The following is a 25,308-nucleotide window of genomic DNA, read 5'->3' as shown; positions in this document are numbered from 1 at the left end:
GCGAAATAAACGGCGATGGCGGCGCCGCCACCGTCGCCGCTGCTCCGCCGACGGCGTGCGGTTATTTCGTATTACTTTGGTCCTTTAATGGCGTCCTAAAGTGCCGCATAAAAATCGACGCTCGCTTCTCCTAGAAGGTGGTCGCCGCCGGACCCCCGTACGCCGAAACTCGCAACCTCTTCGTTCAGCCCCGCAAAAGAAGTCTCGCCACGGGATTTCGATTTCGCGTCTCTTTGTCGCGTCCTACCGTCGTTCCACCCCGGCCCCGGTGTCCCGAGCTTTTTTTGCCGGGGGGAATTCACTCATTGGCGAATCCACGTGGCGATGGGTTCTTCCAGTGGTCGCGGTTTGCTCGTTGCTGGACGGTTTCCGCATGACGATACATTATGTATGTTCCGTGGAATGACGCGATTCCGTGGTTTCGGGGTTCGAATGACAGTTTTCGGGGCTGTCTCGGAATTGGATAATATGGAATTGGGGAATGTGGAATTGAATGTGGAATTTGGGATTGTGGAATTGGGGAATAATGTATTTGAAAATGTGGAATTTGGGAATATGGAATTTGGTAATATGGAATTTGGTAATCGGGAATTTGGTAATGTGGAATTGGGGAATGTGGAATTGGAGAGTATGGAATTGCGGAATATGGAAGTGGGGAATATAGAATGAGAGAATATGGAATTGAGGAGCATAAAATTGGGGTGTATAAAATTGGGAAATCTGGAATTGAAGCGAGTGCGTCGACACATTTTATATTGGATTTGAATCACAATCGTAGCAAAGGAGGGGGTATATAGGATATAATACATCTTGTACAGAATCAATTTTCGCCTGAATTATTTTACCAACATTAAGGATGAAGTCTTTATACGTAATTGAACTAACTTATGTCGAATTTTCCATTGAGAACCATCCTACCTTCCTACAAACAAGTTTTTTCTATTTGCATGCAATCAAGATACGTTCCAAGGTATATATTTAAACCTATCACAGTGTAGATGCATATGGTTGAGAAGGTAATGGGAGTCTATCACGATAATTTGCATAATTATCCAATGTCCGAATACACTGTTGTCAACTTTTCGCATACTCATTCCAACAATATAACACTTTGAGACTAAATTGTTCAATTCACCAATTTAACCAATTATATCGGGTAGTCAAAGAGCAGGAGATTGTACCTTAAAGCACATTTATTTCAGATTGTGTATTAAATAGTCGCGTTTTAATTAACGTTTGTTGGTAACCTTCAATTTTCTATGCAGTACAAGTTGCGGACAATTATTGCATAAAAACAAGTATCATCGTAATGAATTTTTAAAGAAAAATGTGAAACACGTACAGAAATTATGCAAAGTCTTTCCTAAAATTGTATCTATACATGTAGCTATACACGAAGGGGAAGGGAGGAGGTGAAAAACGACAATTCCAGCAAAATTATGACAAATGTAAAAATGTTATTTCAGATAAATTATCATAAATGTATGTAACAAAATAGCGGTTCCACAACTATAATCGTGCATACGTTTCGCTCTCGAAGGTGGACACAGTAATTTCTCGAAGCTTGACCAGTCTTTTTTTGCCAGACCCAATGGATTATATATTTTCAGAATAAAAGTCCGTAAAGATCTCAATCCTCAGATGCAAAAGAATTTCACGTGAAACCCAGCAACCTAGAAAATGTTCCTAAAATTCCCTAAATTATCGAAGAACAACCGAATTCGCGCCCGAACCTATAATCGATATCGCCATTGTCTTTCGGAAGCGTGCAGCCTTCGTGAATTTAGGAGAATTTTAATACCGGCTGAGGACGGCTCGCCTGGTAATTTTCGTAACCCCATTGTTGAAGATAATTGCCACGTTTCTGCAGCCCCATGTCCGAGAAATTGGCCGATGAATTTCGTAGCAGCCACGGCTCTCCGAAGAACGTGTTGCCTCGCCGACCTCGGCCGACACTTCTCGCCTCAACCACCACTTTTCTTCTCCTGTCTACGCGCCTATTCGGTTATCGCGGGAATTCTCTTTCTTTTTATCAGAGACCAACCGTACCACACCGTCTGAGGCGCCACGATCCATCCGACCATGTGCAGCAACTGTCTCGTAACTCAGTTACTTGGAAACGTCGTGGAAACCCTTGTTTATCGTCCATTATCGGGATCCTTTTGTAATTTGGCAGTTTCTGAACTGTTTGTTTGAGGACTGGACTTTCATGGTAGTGATTATTTATAGCGAATTAACCCTTATCCTTTTCTTAACCCTTAATCCATACTTAACCCTTTCCCAGAATTACAAAGTAAAGCGTCAGGATACAAGTGACTACGGGCTGAGACTTGTACCGATGATGTGAATTTTCATTGAATGATTTTTAAGTTTTGAATCTTCAAGTGAATAAATTAAATGCCTGGTTTTTCGTGCAATTATCAATAATTCATGTTCTCACAAATCATATGAAAGACAAGAAAGAAGGCACCATAAGAAGAGAAAATAAAACTTTACATTAAATACATTACTTACAGATTATGTGTTAAACACCTTGCGTTTGTATGCATACTTCTGCAAAAGCATGAAACACATTCGCAACTAATTTCCACCACAACATATGAAACATACGTGAACTAATTGAATACGATTATAAAAATTGTGTATACATAGCAAAATCAATTTTAATACACGTAACGTTCAGCTTAACAATAACGGAATCGAACCCGACTTTGATCATCCTCGTACACGCGAGAGCGTAAAACTCCGCACCAGCGAGAAGCTCCGTAGAAACGATGTGGAAGAAGAGAAACGTGATCCACACATCCCCGGAGGGTTCGGAACGAGCGCTCCTTATATTCCTCCACCCGAAGAATTTCCATCGTAACGCCGTTTCGCTCGTCACGGCGCAAAGTGGAACGGGACAGGCGCGTATGTACGTCCAGCGAAATATAAAAGGGAAGAACGGGAGGAGGAACGATTCTGTTGTAAAATAGTGAGGCGAACAGACGCGGACAGACGAGTCAGAAGATGTACAGGCGAGAGAGTTCAGGACCGCCGCGCTCCGTTGCCTGAAAAGGAAACCGACGGCGCCTCCAGTTAGCGGAAGTCGCCCCTCGACTAGTTTTACACGCAGCCGCGCACAGTCCCCGAACAAACGTGAACAACAACGAGGAATCGCCGCGACCAGTTACGTTATATACGCGCAAACCTCGCTAATTAGTCGTTCGGTATGTGAACATCATTGGAATTTTCGAAGAAACACGCGACTAATCGCCTGGTGGTTCTATACCTCGCGATCATGGAAGAGGCGCGACGCGTTTGTAAATTGTTTTAAATGAAATTCCTCCCGTGTTTCCAGTGGAAAAATGATCCACTTCTTCGACCTTCGTTTCGACTTCTTCTGTATTTCTTTCGTTCGCGCGTTAATGCGCAACCTTCTTCTTGGTGTTTCAAAATTGCCGGAAAATTGGTCAATTAGGGTTTCTTTTCAATGGTATCTGTTACTTACAATAATCCATCCTAAATGGATTCCCTTTACATGGTTCTTGACATTTCATGATATTTGAAATACTCCAGTGAACTTCAATGTTGAAATTCAGTGAACCAAGAAAATTACAAATTTCTGACGAAAACAGGGCGTATTGTTTAAAGAATACACGTATACTCTCCGGAACCTTAACCTTAGAACGACACTGTCGAGGTGCTGACGTCTACAAGAAATTTAATCTTGTTTACAGAAATGAAAATAAACATTTGTGTATTGACCTTTTGTTTGCCATCCAACTATGTTACATAGTTTAGGAAACAACAAAAAAGAAGAATTTTGTGTGTCTTCACTAGTTTTACAACCCTTGGGGTTACCAGCGACTCCATAATGCCACATATTCAAAAAAATACAAGTCTCGTTCTAGGGTTAAGGAAAGAAGTGGCCATTCCAAATATTCTCCGTAAAACGAAGTAAACAAGTAAAGAAAGATACACCAAAATTTTGATCGCAGAATTGCTCTAAAATTTTAATGCCACAATTCACTACAACTGGGAGTCAATCCCATTCATCCCCAAACCGAGTCGAGCCACCAAGATGCCATTCCCACAACACGATATTTCAACATACTCCGCACCAAGAAATTCGCTAAACAAGCAACAGGACACGCCGCGACAGGGTACCAAGCCGAATGCCGACAAATTTAATAACCCTAATGAACTTTTTTCTCGATGTGGCGAGGATGCCTCGCAATCAGGGGGACCTAGTCCGCGTTTCTCGCGCAAGAAACGCGGCTCTTTCTTTGCGTCCACCGCGATTAGGACATTAATCTTCGGCGGACGGTTGGAAACGCGACCCGATGGACTACCAGGAGAATGAGACAGAAGGGATCCCCATGGATCGTTGATGCAGATCCGCCGTCGACCCGCATTCTCGAAACCCGTGGCGCCGCGGTCGGTACGCGCGTTCTGCATTCGTCTTCCTCGAAGTTGCATCGCGGAGGGTAGCATCTGGTCGGTACAAAATACCAAGACCCGGTTCCTCCGTCCCCGAAGCTTCTTTTCCAAGCGGATGACGCACCGGTTCGCTCTTCTCCATCGTGCACCCTCCTCCCACCCTCCCGCCTCTCCTTAAAATTGGACGCAAGAAGGATGTCGTTGCGCAATTATTTTCGCATGATTCTGATCGGCGGATCAGATTAAGACCCGTCGTTTCGTTCGATGGAACGCAACGTTGCGTTCGTTTGCGATCCGCGTTACGCAGCAGCAAAACCGAATTCCGAAAGACGGACCGGGTACGTGCGACTATGCGCCACGGACGCGAGCGTTCGTCCGCTCCCGGGACCACTACGCCCCGGGGGACGAAGACGTAATGCCCGATGAAGAAGTTCGATCCGGGGGGGACGGTTTCTGTTCGGACGTCTGTCGATCATCGGAGATCGTTTTTGTGCGAGGCGCGAGGCGGATCCCCGGGCCCCCCTTATTTCGATGTTCCGGTTATTAGCGGGGTTATGAATGATATTGTGGTGATATTTGACGGATCCGTTGTCCGCGTGAATGGTAATTGATCCAGTTATGTTTTGTGGTGAGATTGGTTTGGAATATTGTTTTTTTTCTTTAGTTTTATTGTGTTGGTATGTGTGGCGATAGAATAGCATTGAATAATTTTCAGTGCAAAACATAACGTGGAATTCTATGTTAGAATTGATCGCAGACGAGTGTTGTTTTAAATTAAGAATGTGATGATGAATTGTAGGTCTAATGATCAGAAGTATGTATATCGACAGATAAAGGGAGCAAGATCAATAGCGTTTACGATTTTTTCATTTACGGTCTTTATTTATACAGGGTGTTATGTAACTAGTGGTACAACCGTGTAGGAGGTGATTCTACGTGAAACAATAAGTTGAAAATATAGAATAACACTTTTTCATTCATTCGAGTCGTTTTTGAGAAAATCGACGTTGAAAATCTGCTGGATACGCGTGCAATTGAATAAGCGTTCTTTGCTAGCGTGTCTGTTTACTGCATTGTGTTTTTACTTGCTATCATGACGAATACGCGTATTACAAATTGATTTTTAAAGTCAATTTTATTGAAAATGAAGTCTCAACTAAAACATTTTTGTTCTATAGTTTCAACTTATTTTTTTTTTACGTAGAATCACCCGGTTGTACCACCAGTTACACGACAGTGTATATCGCGTAATTATATTTTGTTATGTATATCTATTGGCACCAACAATACTGCTTATGATATATTGACTAGATATTAACTAACCATATCTTCGCAATAAAATATGTAATGTACAAACTTTTATTGCTGGATTCAAATTAATGTCGTAAATACATTTCACAATTAAATTCCTAATCCTACATACACAGTTGTTCGAATGATTCTTGCTGTTCATATGACGACATATGACTCGTGTGGCAAGAAACACCGAAGCAGCGTGTACTGTGATTGCACAACAAAATCAGGTATACGCTCGCATGTGTGGAAGTGGTTCGCCCACCGTCAAGGCACGCTTTTAAACCCTAGAAAGCTATCTATAGATCGGAGAAGCGTTTTCGACGATGTGGGTGGCGACCTCAGCCCGTTCCACTCGGTGATTCTATGAACGAGAGGGTCGTCGACGCACGGAAGCTGCGCGACCAGTGTTTACGTTTCAGTCGTCATTCAGAAAATGTCATTGTAGCTTATTGGCTGACAGTACTGAGGCTTTATAATCATCTATATTTCTTCTCCATTAACGATACGTGAGAACTTCGTTGCTGATTACAATTTATATTTATTGGAATAGAACATACAAGCACTAATATTGGATAATTTCATTTCACTCGATATCGTACTATAAAATCAGTCCGTGTCCCCCGAACGTGATCCAGACTACAGATATTTTGTACTTACGATACATGCAATTTCAGGAAACATAAAAAATCAGTTTCAACATATTTTGAACTATTTTTTTGGAAATAAATTTCGATTTAATCTCTGTTTTCCTAAGTCAGTGTATGAAACTGTGAATTTGCATAAAGGTACAGTTCAGCACAAAATTCTTGACTGAAATAATGAAACAAATATTCATCGGAACAAATTGGACATGAATCAATTTTCCTTCTTCCGGACTTTTACTAAATGTGAATCTATTTTTTGTTACAGTTTGCATCGGAACCAATGGCCGCCTCTCCGTTCCGTCCAACAAGCAGCACCATTACCGGAATCTTCGAGACCGGTACACCAACTGTACTTATGTCGACGGCAACCTGGAGATCACATGGCTCCAGAACGAGACCTTCGACCTCAGTTTCCTCCAGTACATACGAGAAGTCACCGGTTACGTCCTCATCAGCCACGTGGACGTCCGGAAGATCGTTCTGCCGCGGTTGCAAATCATACGCGGCAGAACACTCTTCAAGCTCAACATTCACGACGCGGAGTTCGCCTTGTTCGTTACGATGTGTCAGATGCAGAACTTGGAGATGCCGGCTCTCAGAGGTAACAAATTTTACTTACTGAATATGAAATGCAGAGAAATAGTTTTAAAAACGTAGAGTATAGATTATCCAAATAGCTTATTACATAATTCCGTAGCAATTTTAATCATTTTTTTACGAGAGACATGCACAAATCAATAAATTGTAAATTTTATAGAAACGGCAGATGTATAAAATGGTTAGTTTATTGCGTAGTACAGTCGTAAATGTAACGTCACACTTAACACTAGAAGTACCAGCATTGAATGTATGCTAAGTTAAATTGTGTAATATATTAATACGTGTGATATACATATAATGTAATATAACTAGTATAGGTACTATAATGTAAAATGTATAAGAAATTAGAGGTTAACATAAATTCCGATGAAAATATCTCTAGAATTTCAGGAATTGTGAAATAAAAAATCTGAAATCCGTCATTTTGATGGGTTCGGTAGTTCTAGTGTTAAAAGTGCTTTGGGTGATTTGAATGCGTGGTACCAACATGAACGGTCTCGAAGCGTAAAGAACAGGAATCATATAAGTCACACGATTTTTGTTCGGTGTTAAGAACTAGCTAAATTTTAACGAATCTGTTGATTACATTTTACTACGTAAACAATCAAATAAACTTCTTCAAGATATACTTGCCTCTAAACCAACGCTCTCTATAAACTGTTTCACTTCAGAACCAATGAGACGAGACGTTTTTGTATTTGTTTTGTCATGTATTGTAGATTGTCTATCGTGTTCGGCGTTTATTTTAGCAGCATTTTGACAAAATATCGTACTAAATACCGTTGGTCGTTAACTTAGTTTTCCGAGGCGATTGCACATCACTACATTTGAATTTTCGAAAATGTGGTATGTAACAGTGGAACCATTCATATTCTCAGTTACACGATATTAAATCATGTATTAAATTTTATCTTTCATTAAACTCAATGAATCTTTAAAAGCACGTATACAGAACACTATCCTTCCATTTATCGCGACAGCAGAATATATGTATAGACGGAGCATTAGCTACCACTTTGGACGATGGGACCGTAGGATTGGAGGGGAAAAGACAGCGGTCGTTAGATATACGTCGGTTAGCTTCGGATGCATTCGGCTCGATTCGGCTCGTTATTAATGGCTGGTAGGCTGTGTGCCGTACTATTATTTAATTCTTTATACTATTTATTAATTTTGTTAAATACATATATCTATACAAACTACATGACATACGGAATTTTTAACGTATAATAAGTATATTCTTTTCATCCCTCATAGCATACATGTCTTTTAACGTGATTGTATACCCGAATAGCACCGAAATGGAACGAAGTTACCCGATTTATAACTAACCACCCCCTTACCGCGAATCTTACTCCCCCGCTCAGTTCATGCTCCGTCTTGTATATGTCTATGCTCTCGAGTTCAATGCCTCAACAAAACTATTACTACGCTCATTTCCTACACTATCTACAACCACGGTAAAAATCAGTCCCCGTACAATATAGTGCAATTAAATCCTCACACGTCAACCGCGTAGCCGCATCGCGCCCTGTTATTAGCATCTCGATGTTAAGCGTGCGCGGGCAACCAGACTTGTATCGCACGTGTCGTTTTTCCAGACATCCTCAACGGCAGCGTGGGCATGTACAACAATTACAACCTCTGCCATATCCGTACGATCAACTGGGACGAAATAATCACCGGCCAGAGCGGGACGTATTTCTACGTGTACAATTTCACGTCTCCAGAACGGGTCTGTCCGCAATGCGATAAGAGCTGCGAGCAGGGCTGCTGGGGCGAGGGGCCCGAGAATTGTCAGAGGTACTCGAAGACGAACTGTTCGCCCCAGTGCTGGCAGGGCAGGTGCTTCGGGCCCAATCCCCGCGAGTGTTGCCATCTTTTTTGCGCCGGTGGCTGCACAGGCCCGAAACAGAGCGACTGTCTCGCCTGCAAGAACTTCTTCGACGACGTGGAATGCCCGCCCATGCAAAAGTAAGTAGACCAACGTCCCATCATCATGGGGCTTTATCGTGTAGCCTCCTTCGCGGACGAATTCCCATTCACCTACGTTCGCTGATTAATTGCGGTTCGATCGTGGGAATCGAATAATAATTACTGAAATTCGCACGAGAAATATGGTAGTACCGTTTTCCGTTTTACGTTAACGCCGAACGAACGAGATTGAGATGTCTAAACCTTTGCAACTTCGACGAACAGTTACATTAACTCTTAGAAGACGGACGTTTTTGATGATCGAATAGATAGCGGTACCTAGGTACAGATAGACACTTACTCATCTATCTTCAGATATGTTTTGAGAAGAATTTTTTGAAAACATTCACGTCTTCGTAGAAAATGCTAATATAAAGAAGTCTAAGCTTTCGTTCGTTTCTGCATGCTGGGATAGTGAAATTCCTGAATTCCTGGGTTAAAATGGACCAGACACTGCCGTTCGAAAGTTAATACAAAACCTGTTTTACTTCGATACTACTTACTCTATTAATTATTATATGTATATGTAGTACCCTCTTAGTCCTCAATGAAATAATCAACTTAAATTGGAAAATAATATTTCTACTTATAATTGAAAGTATTCTGTGCCTGAATTTTTCAAGGAATTTGTACCCCTCAAGCTCTACAAAGCCACGTATTTTATGTACTTCGATTACCAAACACTATCCTTAGACTCGCGGGAATAAAAATCGGACCGCAACAACGCGAAACTTCGCGCAGCACTAAAATATCCTCGACGGTAATCCTAAGTGATAAACCCGGAATAGTCTGTCAATCCGTGTCGTAATACGCGTATGTCTCGCGTCTAACGGACGCTTTTCAAAAATATCGTATCGTTTTACAATAGCAAACTTATTGCCGATAAATCTCTGCTAGATCGGGACTCAAGTCCGCTCGCGAATCGAATTTCCCGTTTAAAGTTTACGACCCCCGGGGTATTGAAACGACGCTCCTTTCAGGTACAATCCAACGACGTATTCGTGGGAGGCTAATCCGGACGGGAAATACGCGTATGGTGCAACCTGCGTGAGAAGGTGTCCGGAACACCTTCTGAAAGACAACGGCGCCTGCGTAAGATCCTGTCCACCGAAAAAAAAGGCACTAAACGGCGAGTGCGTGCCCTGCGACGGTCCCTGTCCAAAAACCTGCAGAGGCGTGGAGAAAGTGCATTCCGGGAACATCGACAGCTTCAAGGACTGCACGATCATCGAGGGCTCGATCACGATCCTGGACCAGAGCTTCCAAGGCTTCCAACATGTCTATCCGAACTTCAGTTTCGGCAAACGCTACGAGAAGATGCATCCCGACAAGCTGGAGGTGTTCAGCACATTGAAGGAGATTACTGGATTCTTGAACATCCAAGGGGATCATAAGGACTTCAAGAACCTCTCTTACTTCCGGAACCTCGAGGTGATCGGCGGAAGAACTCTCACGGAATACTTCGCCTCGTTGTATATCGTGAAGACGTCGTTGGTCTCGTTCGGACTTAGCTCGCTGAAGAAAATTTACTCGGGATCGATCGCCATTTTGGAGAACAAGAATCTCTGTTACGCGCAAAGTATCAACTGGACGAGGATCAAGAAGTCGTCGGAACATGAGAGTTTGTTGTCGAATAATCGGAATGAGACCGAATGCAGTGAGTATAATCATTGTTCCTCGAGTTCTTAAGCTTCATTCTGCCTTATCCTGACTAAAATGGTGAAGACTAGCATTTTTACGAGAAATATGGTGGAACTTAGAAACTCTTGCGTTCTTGTATCATGAAAGTGTCGATAATTTTATGGAAAACGTAGTGTCCCATTATTCCGAATAAAAATTTATAACTGGAAATACCATTTCTTTGTAAAAGTATTGAATTCAAGAGATAGGCTGCGAATTAACAGTGCTCATAAAGATGAGAATATCATTAAAAGAAACTTTTTTACTTTTCAATATATATTAACAAATTAAAATATTCCAGTAATATACGAATTTCGAAATCTTCAACATTTATTTATTACATGTTCCTTAACCCTTTCGGTGCGGCAATACTTTTAATGAATAGGTCGCGTGTGTGCGGCACATTCTACTGTTTATGGCGCTACTACTATTTATGAAACGCATATACACGTACACCCACGAGCAAACTCGGCTTCCACTAGGGGAAAAAGTGGCGAAGGGAAACGGCCTCCCGCCACTTGATAAATTTATTTCAACTACAAATATAAATATTAAATCGAATGTGAAATTTGGCATGTTCCCTACGTTACTGTTTCCCCTAGTAGAAGCCGAGTTTGCTCGCGGGTGTACATAGCACTCGAAACGGCCAATTCATGGAATGTGTACACACGCTCGTATCATCTAAAGTGTTAAATAATTCGTCCAAAGCTGCTTCTATGCTCTGTCCTGCAGTCAAATATTCCTCATACTGGAAATATTGATAATTGACAATACACTTAATTTTAATAGAGACTGTATATTAAACTTAGTATCTTCTTTTCATTACAGTAAAAGATGGATTAGTCTGCGACGAGCAGTGTTCCGACGAGGGCTGTTGGGGACCCGGTCCGGCGCAATGTTTGTCCTGCAAGAATTTCATCCTAGGCAATGATTGTCTCCAAGATTGCACCGCGCCAGGGTAAATAGAACCTAAAAAGAAACTCGAGCACGTATCGAACAAACTTGTACGAATCACTGAATAACGTATGTCACTTCTGTTATATTAAATTCGCCTACCTCAGATTCTGGATCGAAGGTAAATCAGCCTGAGGAGATTTAAGCTTTTTTTCGCTTCACATGCCCGCAGCCACGCATTACTCACGAAGAATTACCATACGTAATTCGAAGAGCGATCTGACGGTGGTCCTCTTTTATTCTCTTCTAGAATTTACCGAGCGGACGAGAAGACCTGCAAGCTGTGCCACGAGGAATGCGACGGTTCTTGCATAGGGCCGAACGCGGACCACTGCACGAAATGCAAACACGCCAGGGACGGTCCATTCTGCGTGCCCGAATGCCCGTCCTCGAAGTATAACGACAACGGCGTGTGCAAGGACTGCCACGGGAACTGCGTGGGCGGCTGCGAAGGACCTGAGAATAACATCGGACCTAATGGATGCCACAGTTGCGATAAGGCGATCATGGACAGCCATGTACCTGAAGCATGTCTGCAGAAAGGGGAACCGTGTCCTGACGGTAAGTGGGCCATTGATGATATGACGGGCCCAATATTCGATGGGACCGCTATTTATTTAAACACTTTCACACTCAGAGACACATAAAGATGTAAGTTGAATAATGGAGAAATCAAAATTTAGCAGTATACAGATAACCGAAAAGATGACGTTCAAGGAGCCAAAAGGTCCAAAAAGTCCACCATCCATGGATTAATTTCTCCATGTCTTTTCACAAGAATAAAATCTATCGAATGAATGAACCTAACTTAATACTAGTAAAAACGTAACAAGCACAAATATTAACGATACAGTATGCAAAAGTGCATATACTCTCTGAAGTCCACCATTCATCTTTTATCTTTCCTATTTCTTACGGTATTTTTTTGTAAATCAACAAAGGAACAGAGAACTATGAGTCTAACAAATGAATATAAGAAATATGTATTTGAAACATTAATAACATTAAAACATTTGTTACAGGACATTACTACGAGTGGGTGAGTCCTCAGGAACAAGGTGCCCTCAAGCCTCTAGCCGGAAAAGCTGTCTGCCGCAAGTGCCACCCGCGTTGCAAGAAATGTACCGGTTACGGTTTCCATGAGCATGTGTGTCAAGAGTGTACGAAATACAAGAAGGGCGAACAGTGCGAAGACGAGTGTCCCGCGGATCATTTTGCGGACGCTGACACTCAACTTTGCATACCATGCTTCAGCGAATGTCGAGGATGCTTCGGACCGGGCCCTAACCAATGCTATAAATGTCGGAACTATAAAATTAACGTGGTAAGTAATATATTTATTTACTTGATATGTTTCAAACTATTTCAACTAATTTCAAACGCGTCCTTAACCTATATTTATTAACATATTTATTTTTAATAATAATAAATAGAGAGCAACTTTTTGGGCAAGACATTCAGATATAAATAATGTATTTGGTAGATACAGTTTCGATCCACTTATTCGAAATTATTACGTTATTTTTCATTCGACATTTGATCACTGATGATATATCGTCGGGTGTCTGTGATTGATATGTTTCGCCTCTTTTCAGGATGAAGATATAGACGGAAACGTGACTGTCTTCAATTGCACAGAAACGTGTCCCCCGGAATACCCCCACAAGATCTTCCCGCAGGGCAGCGAGCCCTATTGCTCATTGGAAATGGTCGGCCTTGGATTTCAAGTTGACAACGAGCTTCAACCGGCTATCTTGGCAGGTGTCGTGGTGTTTACTCTAGTGTTCGTCGTAGTCGCGGCCGTGATTATGTACTTCTGGCGTGTACGTGTAAAAGCAAAGGAAAACACTGTGAAGATGACGATAGCGTTAACCGGATTTGACGACAACGAGCCGCTTCGTCCGACTGGCGTCAAGCCGAATCTAGCGAAACTACGTATCATCAAGGAGGAGGAAATGCGAAAAGGAGGGATTCTAGGCTACGGTGCTTTTGGGAACGTCTACAAAGGTGTTTGGGTACCTGAAGGGGAAAATGTAAAGATACCGGTAGCTATAAAGGTTCTACATGACGGGACAGGAGCGAACACCTCTAAAGAGTTTCTCGACGAGGCGTATATCATGGCCAGCGTGGAACACCCGAACTTGCTTCAATTATTGGCCGTCTGCATGACATCGCAGATGATGCTAGTCACTCAGTTGATGCCGTTAGGATGTCTCTTGGATTTCGTGCGTACGTTTAAGGACAAAATTGGTTCGAAGGCTCTGTTGAATTGGTGCACGCAGATCGCCAGAGGGATGGCCTATTTAGAGGAAAGAAGACTGGTTCATCGTGATCTAGCGGCACGGAACGTTCTCGTGCAGACACCGAATTGTGTGAAGATTACCGATTTCGGACTGGCCAAGCTTCTGGATATTAACGAGGAACAGTACAAGGCTGCCGGTGGTAAAATGCCGATCAAGTGGCTAGCTTTGGAATGCATTCAGCACCGAGTGTTCACGCACAAGTCCGACGTTTGGGCGTTCGGTGTGACCATCTGGGAGGTTCTCACTTACGGTGGCAGACCGTACGAGAACGTGCCTGCTAGAAACGTGCCGGAATTGCTAGAGAAAGGCGAGAGGCTACCACAGCCGGCGATTTGTACGATCGATGTTTACATGATCATGGTCAAGTGCTGGATGTTTGACGCAGAGTCCAGGCCTAGCTTCAAAGAGCTGGCGGAGGACTTCGCGAGGATGTCTAGAGATCCTGGTCGATATCTTGCCATCAAAGGCGACAAATATATGAAACTTCCTTCGTATACATTGCAGGTTGGTAGCACGAGTGTAAAATACTACAATCTTTCAAGTATACTGCTTTGTACCTATATATATTAACACTAGAACTACCAAGGAAGTCAAAATGACTTGTCAATGCAATCTTACAACGACGATTAAAATGTTATGACAATACATTTTCTCAGACCTTTTGCACTTTTTATTACGATATGAACGTGACGAAATTAGTCAATTCCTAATTTTTTAATTTTTCAAAAGTTTTTTACGTTTATCCACCAATCGAAGCAAATGTGCGTTTATCGTCGGTAGTTCTAGTGTTAAATACTTTATCTCAGTATACCAAATATCAATTGTACTATTTAATGTTCAGAAATTCGTTCGCGTTTCAAGTTATATTTATATATTAAGTAGTAATTTTCACCGTTATGCATAAAAAAAAATTGCACTTAAAATTGATGTCAGATAAAAGTATACACGCAAAGAACCGACGTACTAATTAACCATTTTTAACTATCGATCATCAGAAATTCGTTCGCGTTTCAAGTTATATTTATATATTAAGTAGTAATTTTCACCGTTATGCATGAAAAATATTGCACTTAAAATTGATGTCAGATAAAAGTATACACGCAAATAAAGAACGGACGTACTAATTAACCATTTTTAACTATCGATCGATCAGATAGATATGTCAAAATATATATCATTTTGATGTCCAATGTATTTACTACATTATAATTTTCTATGCTTGCAGGACGAAAAAGAAATGATTCGAAATCTTGCATCCGCCATGGATGGTCCCGAAGCGTTAGTAGACGCCGACGAGTATCTTCAGCCAAAATCTCGGGCCCCGATTCCGCCGGGACTTTCAGCATCCAGTACTTCCGGTTCTCCGCCGAATACGCTGGTGCAAACTGCTCATTGCTGGCCAAGTATAAAACCCCTAGCTGCGGACTCACCTACACCTCAGAATCAACAGAACTGGGACAGAGAGTTGTTGAGGTACGGCGCGAATCATAGAAACGGAAACGCGTCGCACGAGCCAGGAAATTCCGGTCAGCACCCGCATTTCGAGCCACCGAACGGCCATTGCGGACATCCCGTGGGATCGGATGGTTCCAGCTCGAGATACTGTTCGGACCCGTTGAAAATGATTAGTGTTAAAGGTAAGTGTAATTAGAACGATTCTTAATAGACATAATTATCGCGTACATTATTCGTAAATGAAGAAATAGTTTCAACCTGTGAATATTATGCACACTCCCGTCCATAAATGTTGGGACATTTATCGAATATATAGTAGATATAAGGTGCTACAAAATTGTTGAATCTTTGAAATAAATATTTTTCATGAAATCTTAAAGCTCGATGAGCAATATTCGTTTAAATGTAAAGTTATAGAACCAGTGCAAAATATACATATACAAAGAAAAAATATATAGAAAAAATTTCTTTAACATTATTAATACGTGATTTGAAATATGTAATAATGTTTTCAAATACTTGCATTAGAAACAAAGTAAAGATAAAGAAGAGAGTCAGATATTTATTCACAACAAATTTGTGATTTATTAGTCCAGATTCTATACGCGATTAACCACTTGCGGTCCAAAGTATTCTAGGTCTTGTACTGAAACAGTTTTAGAAATATTATATAATTTAATGAAATTTTAATATTTTAATCATATACGCATTTATAACGTTTCTGAAGTATTAAGACAGTTAAATTTTAAGGAAATATACCATAAATCAATAAAGTATTTGTAATTGCAGTAGCAAAGTATTAAAGTCTTTATAGTACAATTATAAAGAACAGATGACAATAGAATAACAGGCTGTATCGCATATGTTTCGATATAAATTAGTATACTCAGTTACATATTAAAAAGACTTTATAAAATTATAATTCGATTTTTTACTTTCTTCCAGATTGCGACGTCACGGATGATTGTTTCGACGGCGATGTAAACTCAGCGCATCAACAGGCTCAAGTAGGGAACCTGAAACTAGACTTGCCATTAGACGAAGACGATTACTTGATGCCATCGCCGCAATTGCCAACAAACACAACGCAGTACATGGATCTCATAGGGGACTCGAAGCCAGCTGGTAAGCACAATTAATATTCTGTTATATATGTGGACATTTTTTCATTCGAGAGACATGTGTCTCAGCACATTGTTACAGTAACGTAGTCTACATCTAATCTGTATCCACTCCAAACGCTTAATGCATGGCCATGCATTTTTTACGTGTGATTTCTTATCAATTGCAGATACCGAACCGAAACGAGTAAACAACGGCTACCGGAAGTACCCCGAATTTCTGACCACTCAAGGGAAAACGTCGTTGGACAATCCCGAATACATAATGTCCCAGGACGAAGGACCGTTGACCCCGCAGACATTAGGCATTCCAACCCCCGACCTGGAGAAGGTCTTAACAAATGGAACCTTCGGATCCCAAGTCAGGCAGAGGAGCTCAGAGGAGGAATCCGACCACGAGTACTACAACGACTTCGACCGCCTGGAACGGGAGTTGCAGCCGCTGAAGCCGCTCAGGAAGAACGAGACAACCGTCTGATTCCAGGAAGATTTCTAAATAAAAATAACTGTTTCCGTTGTTCCAAGTTCGAACCGGTGAACTGTGTGTTGTACGACCGTCCGTTACTTAGGGATCGAACTTAAGTTAAACGGACGAGGCGATGAACCGCGTAATCCGGTTCCTCGTCTCTAGGAAACTTCAAAGTACTTAGAAAGGACACTTCGGTCAAGTGCCGTGTTCGATTGTGATTAGACGTAAAACGCGAGGACTGTGCTAATTTCCCAGCAAATTGAGGGAAACGTGTGTACCTTCGTGCACGACGAACTGTTGCGCGCGCGCGTGTACGACGAACAAGTAGTGCAAAGATAATCTTAATGTGCCATTCGCCGTGGCTTGTAAATAAAAGTACTGTCTACTACATGTTTAGGGCTATCTTTAAGGATCGACGTACAGTAAATGGCATAAACAACCGTCTACCTTCTACTTGACCTTCGACCGGGTCCATGCTCGTTGCTTACAAATCTCTTACCACGGTTTCATCGGCAGAAAGAAAGAATCTTCTTTAATTGCGGGAAACGAAAGAACGGTCCCACGCCCCTCGCGAGCATGGACCATCTTCGAGATACGAGATCGAAATTTGTTTTTCGAGCATTGATCTTCCCCCTCCCTCCCACCCTTTCTGTTCTTCATATTTTTACGTTAAAATTTGGATCGCGGCGATCGATCTCCACGCGATCCACCACGAATCATGAGATGTCAAAAAATTGCACCGCGGGGCCGTTTTGCAATCTAACGGAATGATCTGACGAAATTTCGAGGGTCCCCGGTGCGAAACATCTGCGCGGTTCGCCGTTGACTGTGATACGAAACGTTCTACTATCTCCCCCCCCCTCTTTCCCCTTTATATCGCAGTAAGCTACGACAATACAACGAATTGTCATAATTTACTGCCCGAATCCGCGAATAGATCCCGAGTCGCGACACGACGAATCGAAGCCCCGAGAATTACGGGGCGAAGAAACGAATGCAGAGAGGAACCGTTCTCGTTTCGCGACTCCGCTTAAATATTACGATACCCCTGCCCCTTATATTTTTGTATGCCATCGCCTTCGCAAAAAAAGGGACCAATGAAATTGGCCGTAGCCAAGCACGGATGTATCTCGACTTTTATATAAAACGCGTCTTGTAAATAGACTAGCGACTAGCACGTAAGACTTTTACGAATGTAAAGAACGGAAATGTACTTGAGTAAATTAAGCGAATCCGTGACGTATTTGTTTTTTTTTCTTTTTTTTTATCGAAGCGGAAATATGGAAAAAAATACAGTGGAAGAAAGTGGGCGCAGCGCGGGGTTACGCGTGCCACAGTTACGCTGTGTCACGTGATCGAATTAAGGATCAGGACGTGCCATGTTGTGTACAGGAAACGCATGATACAACGAACAGCTTTTCTTGCATGTGTGTGTTCGCGTCACAGGGAGCATTCCCCCAGGTGAATGGCGTCATCCCTCCCCCATTGCGTTTGGCGTTTCGTTTGTTGTAAATTGTAAGGGATTGTGCATCGGGCGTCCGCGAGATTGACGATCTCATTCACGACGATAAATACGGGCCTTCGGAGGGAATTTCGCGCGGTCGTTCTGTGATAAACGGGAAAAAAAGGTTTTATATGCAAAATTGTATTTTCTTGTTTTCTTCTATCTTTTAAACGCGGTTAGTTCGCCACTGGTCGATGAAAACGTATCGCACGGATTTCCAATCTCGCCGCACGCGGAATGCAATTATCTTTATTCTTAACCGATGTAAGCGAACACGTATCCTGTACATTGCGTCTATTTCTTCTTTTCTCTCCCTTTTTGTAAGTGTTATTAAATGGTTATGTTAGCGATTTCCTTCTTTGTAATATAACCATTCGTTGCGTCGCCGAGCGGATCAGCGTTTATCCGTCGTTGGAAACGTGTACGCGCCCAATTCGATACTCTCGCGCAGTGAGAAGAATGTTAAATTCCTTGAAAACGTATTTTTCCGCATTTTCCTCTACCCCGTTTCCGCCCTCCCGTTCCGATGTTTCTCGTTTCTCATTTTTTTCTTTGTGAACCGAAAGAATATGGAAAGTATGAGTGTGAATTAGAAATTGTACAATACGTTTGATCGCCGGGATAATTAGCTGCGAGGAATTGCATTTGCCATTCGGTTGTGGACATAGAACTTATAAAACTTTATAATATCATTATGTTATCGTAAAGAAATTATTGTAATAAAGAATCACCATCATTCTTACAATGTTTCATGGTTTCTTTCATTCCACACTTTTACTAATGTTAGACATATCAAAATTTCTAAATACATAAAAGATATGTTTAACATTGATAATTAATATTAATGCTGACTGATTATTTAAACCATGCAGACAGTTATTGTGAAAAATAAAATTTATCATGAAATGATCATAACAGTAGAGATAATGAAGATGCGTATATAAAAATAGCATACCAATTTTTATACGTAATTGTTATTTCCTTTTTCATATGAAACATCTCTACCGTTGCTTATGATCAAAGTATAAATTAGAGAAAATTGATCTCTTTAATAATAATAATAATTAAAATTATTTAGCAGGACCCTTGAAGGGGAGATGCCTAAAAATGAACAGTTTACAAAATAAACACTTCAAGTATTTGTTTATTTTTCATACAATTTAGAAGATACCAATCGGTAATGCAGTACGAGCCAAAGTCGTTCGACTTACACATGTGTATGTACGTAAGTAAGCCCACGGAATTGCATGATGACTAATTACAACTTTTCCCACTCGGATCCGTCCAGCTGTTATCGCCAGTTACGCACAAACCGTCGAGCAGCGTGGATGCTCTTGAATCCTGTCTTCTCCGCGTTTTCGTGTCATTGAGTATAAATTCCAGTGAATAGTTAAACGAACGATTTTCAAAGTGTAATCAACAAATTGCATAAATTTACAATTGTGCTCAAAGAACAAAAAGGTGTGACTGGGAAAAAAGTATAAGTGCGCTATTAAATTGCATTGTACAAATCAATCAAGATTGTGTATCGTAATGACTAGACTGCGGATTTAATGCGTTACGATTAAAACTCAGTGTATTAAAAAGTATTACGATTTTATTTGATTTCGGTTTCTATATGTATATTACTTCATTCAAATCTATTTGTACATATTTGCATCCGCACTCCAGCAACGAGTAATAAAAAGATTAATTAAAGAGTGTCGTTAACTTTTTACGCAGTTTTCAGTTCTGAATTGTTTTTTAATGAAAATATATATGTATACTTTGTAAATCAATTGATTATCGAGGACAAAGAATTTAATAAGAATTCTTTAAACGCTTCTTATAGAAACTGACTTAACATGGAAACGATAGACGATCCGTATCTGAGGCATCTTTTCGATGGACCTGCTCTATTTAATGTGTACAACGAAAATGCCACAAACTTGTCAGTTGGTGCCCCCGGTCCTGACCTGCTTCAAAACCTTCCGAATATGATAAAGAGAGCAACGGACCATAGACTGGTGAAGAAAAAATAAATATTTACTATACCACTATAATTTCTCCAGATTTTTATTATATTGTTAAAAAATATAAGAAAAAATCATAATATATTTAGATATTCTTGTACAATTTTGGTATTACTAACAACAATTTATTAAATTATAAAATACGACATTGCGGAAATTACATCTATTAGTCCAAAAGTTTGTTATAATTCTTCGTAAATCTTCTTTTTCCCTAAAAGTTTATTTCAAGTGCTGTATCTTTAATTGTATATATTTTTCCCATTTTGCGACATTATAGTACAAACATTTCTTAATATCGTATGACCGAGAGTATATTTATCATAGGTAACAAAAGCTTTCTAACGTTAATTAGAACAAATACAGAAACCGTCCATCAAAAATATAACACGTCTAAAAACAGTAAAATAATTCATAAAGTAATCAGACTTTGAGTGTTTATGCAAATTTCCAAATTCATAGTCTGTTTTGAAAAATTAGAGTAAAAAAAGTTTATTTTATCAGTGAAAGGTTTTTATATAGTGAACAATAAATTGTACGTTTTGTCAATTCTTATTAAAGCTTTTACTTCGTTGACATAAAGTCCACTATCGAAACATGACTAAATTAAGTATGCTTTTTTATAATCTGTCTGAATGACAGACAATATTTTGAGTTCTCGTCGCATGACACTGCATTAAATTGGAAACATACTTCGTCTTAGGAAGAAGAAAACAAAGAGGGAAAGTACTATCTCTTCCAATACGGCCCCACTGCAGGTTTATGGGAGTGTCGCGAAGAATTGGCAATGTTTTTAACCAGGCGATACGGTGATCCAGTGAAAAGAGAAAATTTGATCATGACCTGCGGGGCCACGCACGGTCTCCAGCTCCTGTTAAACACCGTTCTCTCGCCGAACGGAGTAATTTTCGTAGAAGAGGTCACTTACATGATTGCCTTGGATAGTTTCAAACAATTTCCACTGGTGAAAATAGTGACAGGTATATATACTACAAAATAGTGACACATTTTGTTGATATTCTACAAAGACGAACCAGACAAAGAGTATGAATAATGAAGAGAAGATAATATTAAATATTTCTTCATGGCTTACGTTTCAAACATAATTTACTGGCTAACTTTTTAACATTCTTGGCATTTCTTTCTTTATAATTACACGAAACTTATGACTTAGAACAGAATTTCAATAGTTAGTACATTTGAACGAGGATTGAAAGTAAAAAATCGATATTCTCAAAATTGATTTAAGAAATTTATATTAATTATATTAATAATTTCATATTGTACAAGAGTCTCAGAATACCACGAATTTTAAATCGAAGTTGTGTACAGTATATACGATTTGCGAGAATTAATTAATCGATACCGAATCGATAAATCGTTAAACAAGATCACGAAGTCGAAAGGTCGTTCAATTCACAGTAAGACGTCAATAATTATATTCCGTAGGTTGATAATATGTCGAATTGCTTGAACCTACATTACCGGTCAGAAGTTGCAAATTACTTTATATAAATATTACAAGATATCTTAATAGTAACGTAAATTATTATTTAAATATTAAATAAATACTTTTTATCACTACAGTTCCGATGAAAAATGATATAGTAGATTTAGATGAATTTGAAAAGATAGTTGCCGAGGAGAAAAATAATGGTAAATTTCTGCTCAACAAACAGAAGATATTTTGGGCTATGTTTTATACTATTCCTACTTTTCACAATCCGACTGGTACCACTATGCCTCCAGGTAAACTATTCATTATTAAACTACAAACGTTCTATTAAACTTTTTATTGTACTGAATTTTTAGAAATAACTTTATTAATATTAAAATCATTTTAGTAAATAATTAAAACTTTATCAATTACTACTCAATAATGTTATGAAACAATTATATAATTACATCGTGATCTATGAACGATATATTTTTGTTGTTAATTTTTAATAGAAACTTGCAAGCGGTTGGTTGAAATAGCGCGTGAACATTCTATAATGGTTGCTTGCGACGATGTATATAATGTACTTTACTATGGAGATGGTTCTCCACCCCATCGATTATTCTTCTATGACGATCCAATGGATCCCGGGTACAAAGGTGGTACCATAGTATCGAATGGATCATTTTCGAAGATTCTCTCACCAGCAATCCGTTGCGGTTGGATGGAATGTTCTCCGCGGATAGCAAAGATATTCAGATCATCGTAAGCGGAAAACATCAAATTTTATAACTTTATATATTGTGTTTCGTGATTTCGTATTTTCATTTTCCAAAATTCCATAATTTTATACATTTAATTTCACCATTTCGTACTTTTATTTTTATAGCTTTAATTAACCAATTCGACATTTTCATTTAAGGATTGAAAAACGTACATGACTTTTGTATTAGGATGTTTCGCTAAGTTTTTGTGAAAAATATAAAAATCTGCAGGGGGATCCTAACTAGCGGTGGTGCAGTCAATCATTACGTTTCTGGTGTCATCACGAGTTTACTTCACCTAAAGATTCAAGATGAGTACCTTGACAAACTAATTCAGGTTTATAAAGTAAGTTCAATGAATAATGAATAATTTACAAATTTCCTAATTAAAGTATAAATTGAATCTACATTACTGAATTAAAAATGTAGAGTATCCTAGAGAATACTGCACATTTTAGTACTTTACTTTACGTGATTACATCAATGTAATCATTTTATAGAATGTATAAAAACAAGTGGGCCTAATTTCCAGAATTAATTAAATATACAATTCTCTCTTGAAATGATGCCCACGTGTTTTGGCACGCTCTTACGTGTACAAATATTTTTTTTACAGGAACGATTAGCAACATTATGTGATGTATTAAATCGGTATTTACCAAGATGTTGTTCATACAAACGACCAGAAGGCGGTTATTTTGTATGGATCCACCTTCCACCAGGCATGTACAATATTAAATAAAATTGTTTCACAGCAAATAAATGGTTGCAACAAACGCAAAATAATAATCATAAATATTCTTCCTCATAGGAGTAAATGGTACTGATTTTATCAAATGGTGTCAAGAAGAGTACAAAGTATCTGCTATACCAGGAGTACGATTTTCATACACAGGAAAATACCACAATTTTCTACGACTCAGTATTGGATTTCATACAAAAGAGACTTTACAAACTGCTTCCCAGACTCTCTGCAATGCCCTTCTGCATTATGTCAGAAGTAATACTTAATCTAAGAAACTATAGCTGAATATAACGGTTGTAATTAACAGCATTTAACAATTTTCATTTCATAGTTAATCCATGGTAATTTATTTGTTAAACTATTTTATTAAGGTACATATATATTTACAAAATTAGATACATAGCCATTCCTTTACTTTGAAATGCAATCATCTTCAGCAATAAAAAATCAGTGTTACGAATCACCCAAAAGTTCTTTTTGTTTTGTCTTTAATAATTTGTCTGCTTTGTCAATATACTCATGACTTATGTTATCTACATAAACTGTAGCTCTAGAAGCTAAATCAATAGGTAAACTTTTTTTCTTTTTTATATCCTGCGTATACTTATTTCGTACGTTAGTAATGTTATCTTTGCATTTCACAAAGTATATTTTCGCTGTCTTTGCCAAATTTTCTCTATGTTCTTTGGTGACTCTATGGAATTATGAAACAAAATTAAGCCTTTCCTATATGCTGATGAGTATTCTATCAATAAATGAAATACTTACTTAGGTATTTGAATATATATTGTTGTACCTTCTTGTTGTGGATTTAAATTCATTGAAGATTGTGAGAGGGCCTTATGAATATGTGAGATCATTTCTGGGAATATAGATGCATCCAATTTTATGAGTTTAGGGTTTCGAGCAATTTGTACAATCTCTTGAAGTTGATATTCATCTTCATCACACTTTACCATTAATTCTTCAATAGCACCTATGCTAGTACGTAGAGTTACGTGTTTTATCATTGAATCTTTATACTGTTCTATTGCTTTATCAAATTGTTGCATCATATGCTCAACACTTACAACCTCAGCTAATTCATTCAAATCTGTATGTACACTTTGTGACTTCTTTTTGTCTCTGCCACGATCTTTACCTTTTAACAGTGTTCTTGTAGTAGAAAAGCTCTTAAGAGTATTCAACTGTACAAAGTTATACTGATTAAATTGTTCACCGGAGATGTGACACCATGCTACAATGTTTCTTATTTGCCGAAAATGATGTAAGTTTTTCCCATGTTCAATCAAAGGATTTTTTAACCTCAACATGTAGAATCTTGATGAACTTTTTACATTCGAACATAATTTTATTGAAGCCATCATTGCTCCACTTTCTTCCTAAGTCATCTGAATATGCGTAATTATCACGTATACTTATTCTTTTTTTAAACTTTTAATAACAATATTTGAGCTTATAAATATTTGAAAATACTTCAATGAGTTTCAATCAGACGCGTCGTGGTACTTGGTGATACCACCGACTAGGTATAGGATAGACCTATCATCTTATGGGACTTCGTGTTTCATGTTCTGAAATACCGATAGTGTAAAAAGTCAGGGATTTTCTGCTGCCCTCTACGTTATGAGAACGATGAGTTTGTGAACTACGTTAAATCTAAGAAGGGACCATGGTCGTGAACGGATTCTCTTCCGTCCGTTCGCTGTAAAGTAGACGTACTAGAAAGGAGTCTTGGGTTTCAGCACCGACGAGGTATAGGATAAACCTACCATCTTATTGGACTTCGTGTCTCGTGTTCTGAAATACCGATAGTGTAAAAAGTCAGAGATTTTCTGCTGCCCTCTACGTTATGAGAACGATGAGTTTGTGAACTACGTTAAATCCATTCGAGCTCAACTTTTTTTTTTTTTTTTTTTTTTTTTTTTTT

The 25,308-nt window shown here is 39.3% G+C and overlaps 3 protein-coding genes across 3 annotated transcripts in view; 2 read left to right on the top strand and 1 right to left on the bottom strand.

Moving 5' to 3' along the window:
• The window catches only part of LOC107193976 (epidermal growth factor receptor), a 40,264-nt gene extending 23,207 nt beyond the window's left edge, over positions 1–17,057 (top strand). Inside the window, exons 2-11 of the mRNA XM_015583526.1 lie at positions 6,628–6,963; positions 8,564–8,936; positions 9,917–10,593; positions 11,445–11,574; positions 11,821–12,131; positions 12,593–12,894; positions 13,166–14,377; positions 15,099–15,510; positions 16,274–16,453; positions 16,620–17,057. Coding sequence (XP_015439012.1) covers positions 6,628–6,963; positions 8,564–8,936; positions 9,917–10,593; positions 11,445–11,574; positions 11,821–12,131; positions 12,593–12,894; positions 13,166–14,377; positions 15,099–15,510; positions 16,274–16,453; positions 16,620–16,927 — 4,241 coding nt within the window. The 3' untranslated portion in view covers positions 16,928–17,057. The remainder of the gene's footprint in view (positions 1–6,627; positions 6,964–8,563; positions 8,937–9,916; positions 10,594–11,444; positions 11,575–11,820; positions 12,132–12,592; positions 12,895–13,165; positions 14,378–15,098; positions 15,511–16,273; positions 16,454–16,619) is intronic.
• A 2,743-nt stretch (positions 17,058–19,800) lies between these two features.
• On the top strand, positions 19,801–23,644 carry LOC107193779 (2-aminoadipate transaminase-like). The gene is made up of 8 exons (XM_015583287.1): positions 19,801–19,883; positions 20,254–20,428; positions 21,135–21,411; positions 22,019–22,180; positions 22,382–22,634; positions 22,865–22,979; positions 23,250–23,355; positions 23,445–23,644. Exons 2-8 carry the CDS (start codon positions 20,267–20,269, stop codon positions 23,642–23,644), a joined length of 1,275 nt encoding a protein of 424 aa, XP_015438773.1. The 5' UTR covers positions 19,801–19,883; positions 20,254–20,266.
• Positions 23,645–23,831: 187 nt separating this feature from the next.
• On the bottom strand, positions 23,832–24,742 carry LOC107193365 (ribosome-recycling factor, mitochondrial). Its single transcript, XM_015582784.1, has 2 exons — positions 24,147–24,742; positions 23,832–24,072 (listed from the first exon to the last, which is right to left on the bottom strand). Exons 1-2 carry the CDS (start codon positions 24,740–24,742, stop codon positions 23,832–23,834), a joined length of 837 nt encoding a protein of 278 aa, XP_015438270.1.
• Positions 24,743–25,308: the final 566 nt, after the last annotated feature.

The sequence above is a fragment of the Dufourea novaeangliae genome, unplaced genomic scaffold (genome assembly GCF_001272555.1).
Source record: "Dufourea novaeangliae isolate 0120121106 unplaced genomic scaffold, ASM127255v1 scaffold1, whole genome shotgun sequence".
NCBI classification, from domain to species: Eukaryota; Metazoa; Arthropoda; class Insecta; order Hymenoptera; family Halictidae; genus Dufourea; species Dufourea novaeangliae.
The sequence above is the reverse complement of the archived record's forward strand: the minus strand, read 5'-3'. Positions and strand labels throughout refer to the sequence as shown.

What these genes read in the sequence shown, in the direction of transcription:
- LOC107193365 (XM_015582784.1), bottom strand. Translation starts at nt 24,742, where the DNA reads ATGGCTTCAATAAAATTATGTTCGAATGTAAAAAGTTCATCAAGATTC. An exon ending in ATATATATTCAAATACCTAA is followed by an intron (nt 24,073 to 24,146) that starts GTAAGTATTTCA and finishes ATAATTCCATAG; the next exon opens with AGTCACCAAAGAACATAGAG.
- LOC107193779 (XM_015583287.1), top strand. Translation starts at nt 20,267, where the DNA reads ATGGAAACGATAGACGATCCGTATCTGAGGCATCTTTTCGATGGACCT. An exon ending in GCAAAGATATTCAGATCATC is followed by an intron (nt 22,635 to 22,864) that starts GTAAGCGGAAAA and finishes AAAAATCTGCAG; the next exon opens with GGGGATCCTAACTAGCGGTG. An exon ending in ATGGATCCACCTTCCACCAG is followed by an intron (nt 23,356 to 23,444) that starts GCATGTACAATA and finishes TCTTCCTCATAG; the next exon opens with GAGTAAATGGTACTGATTTT.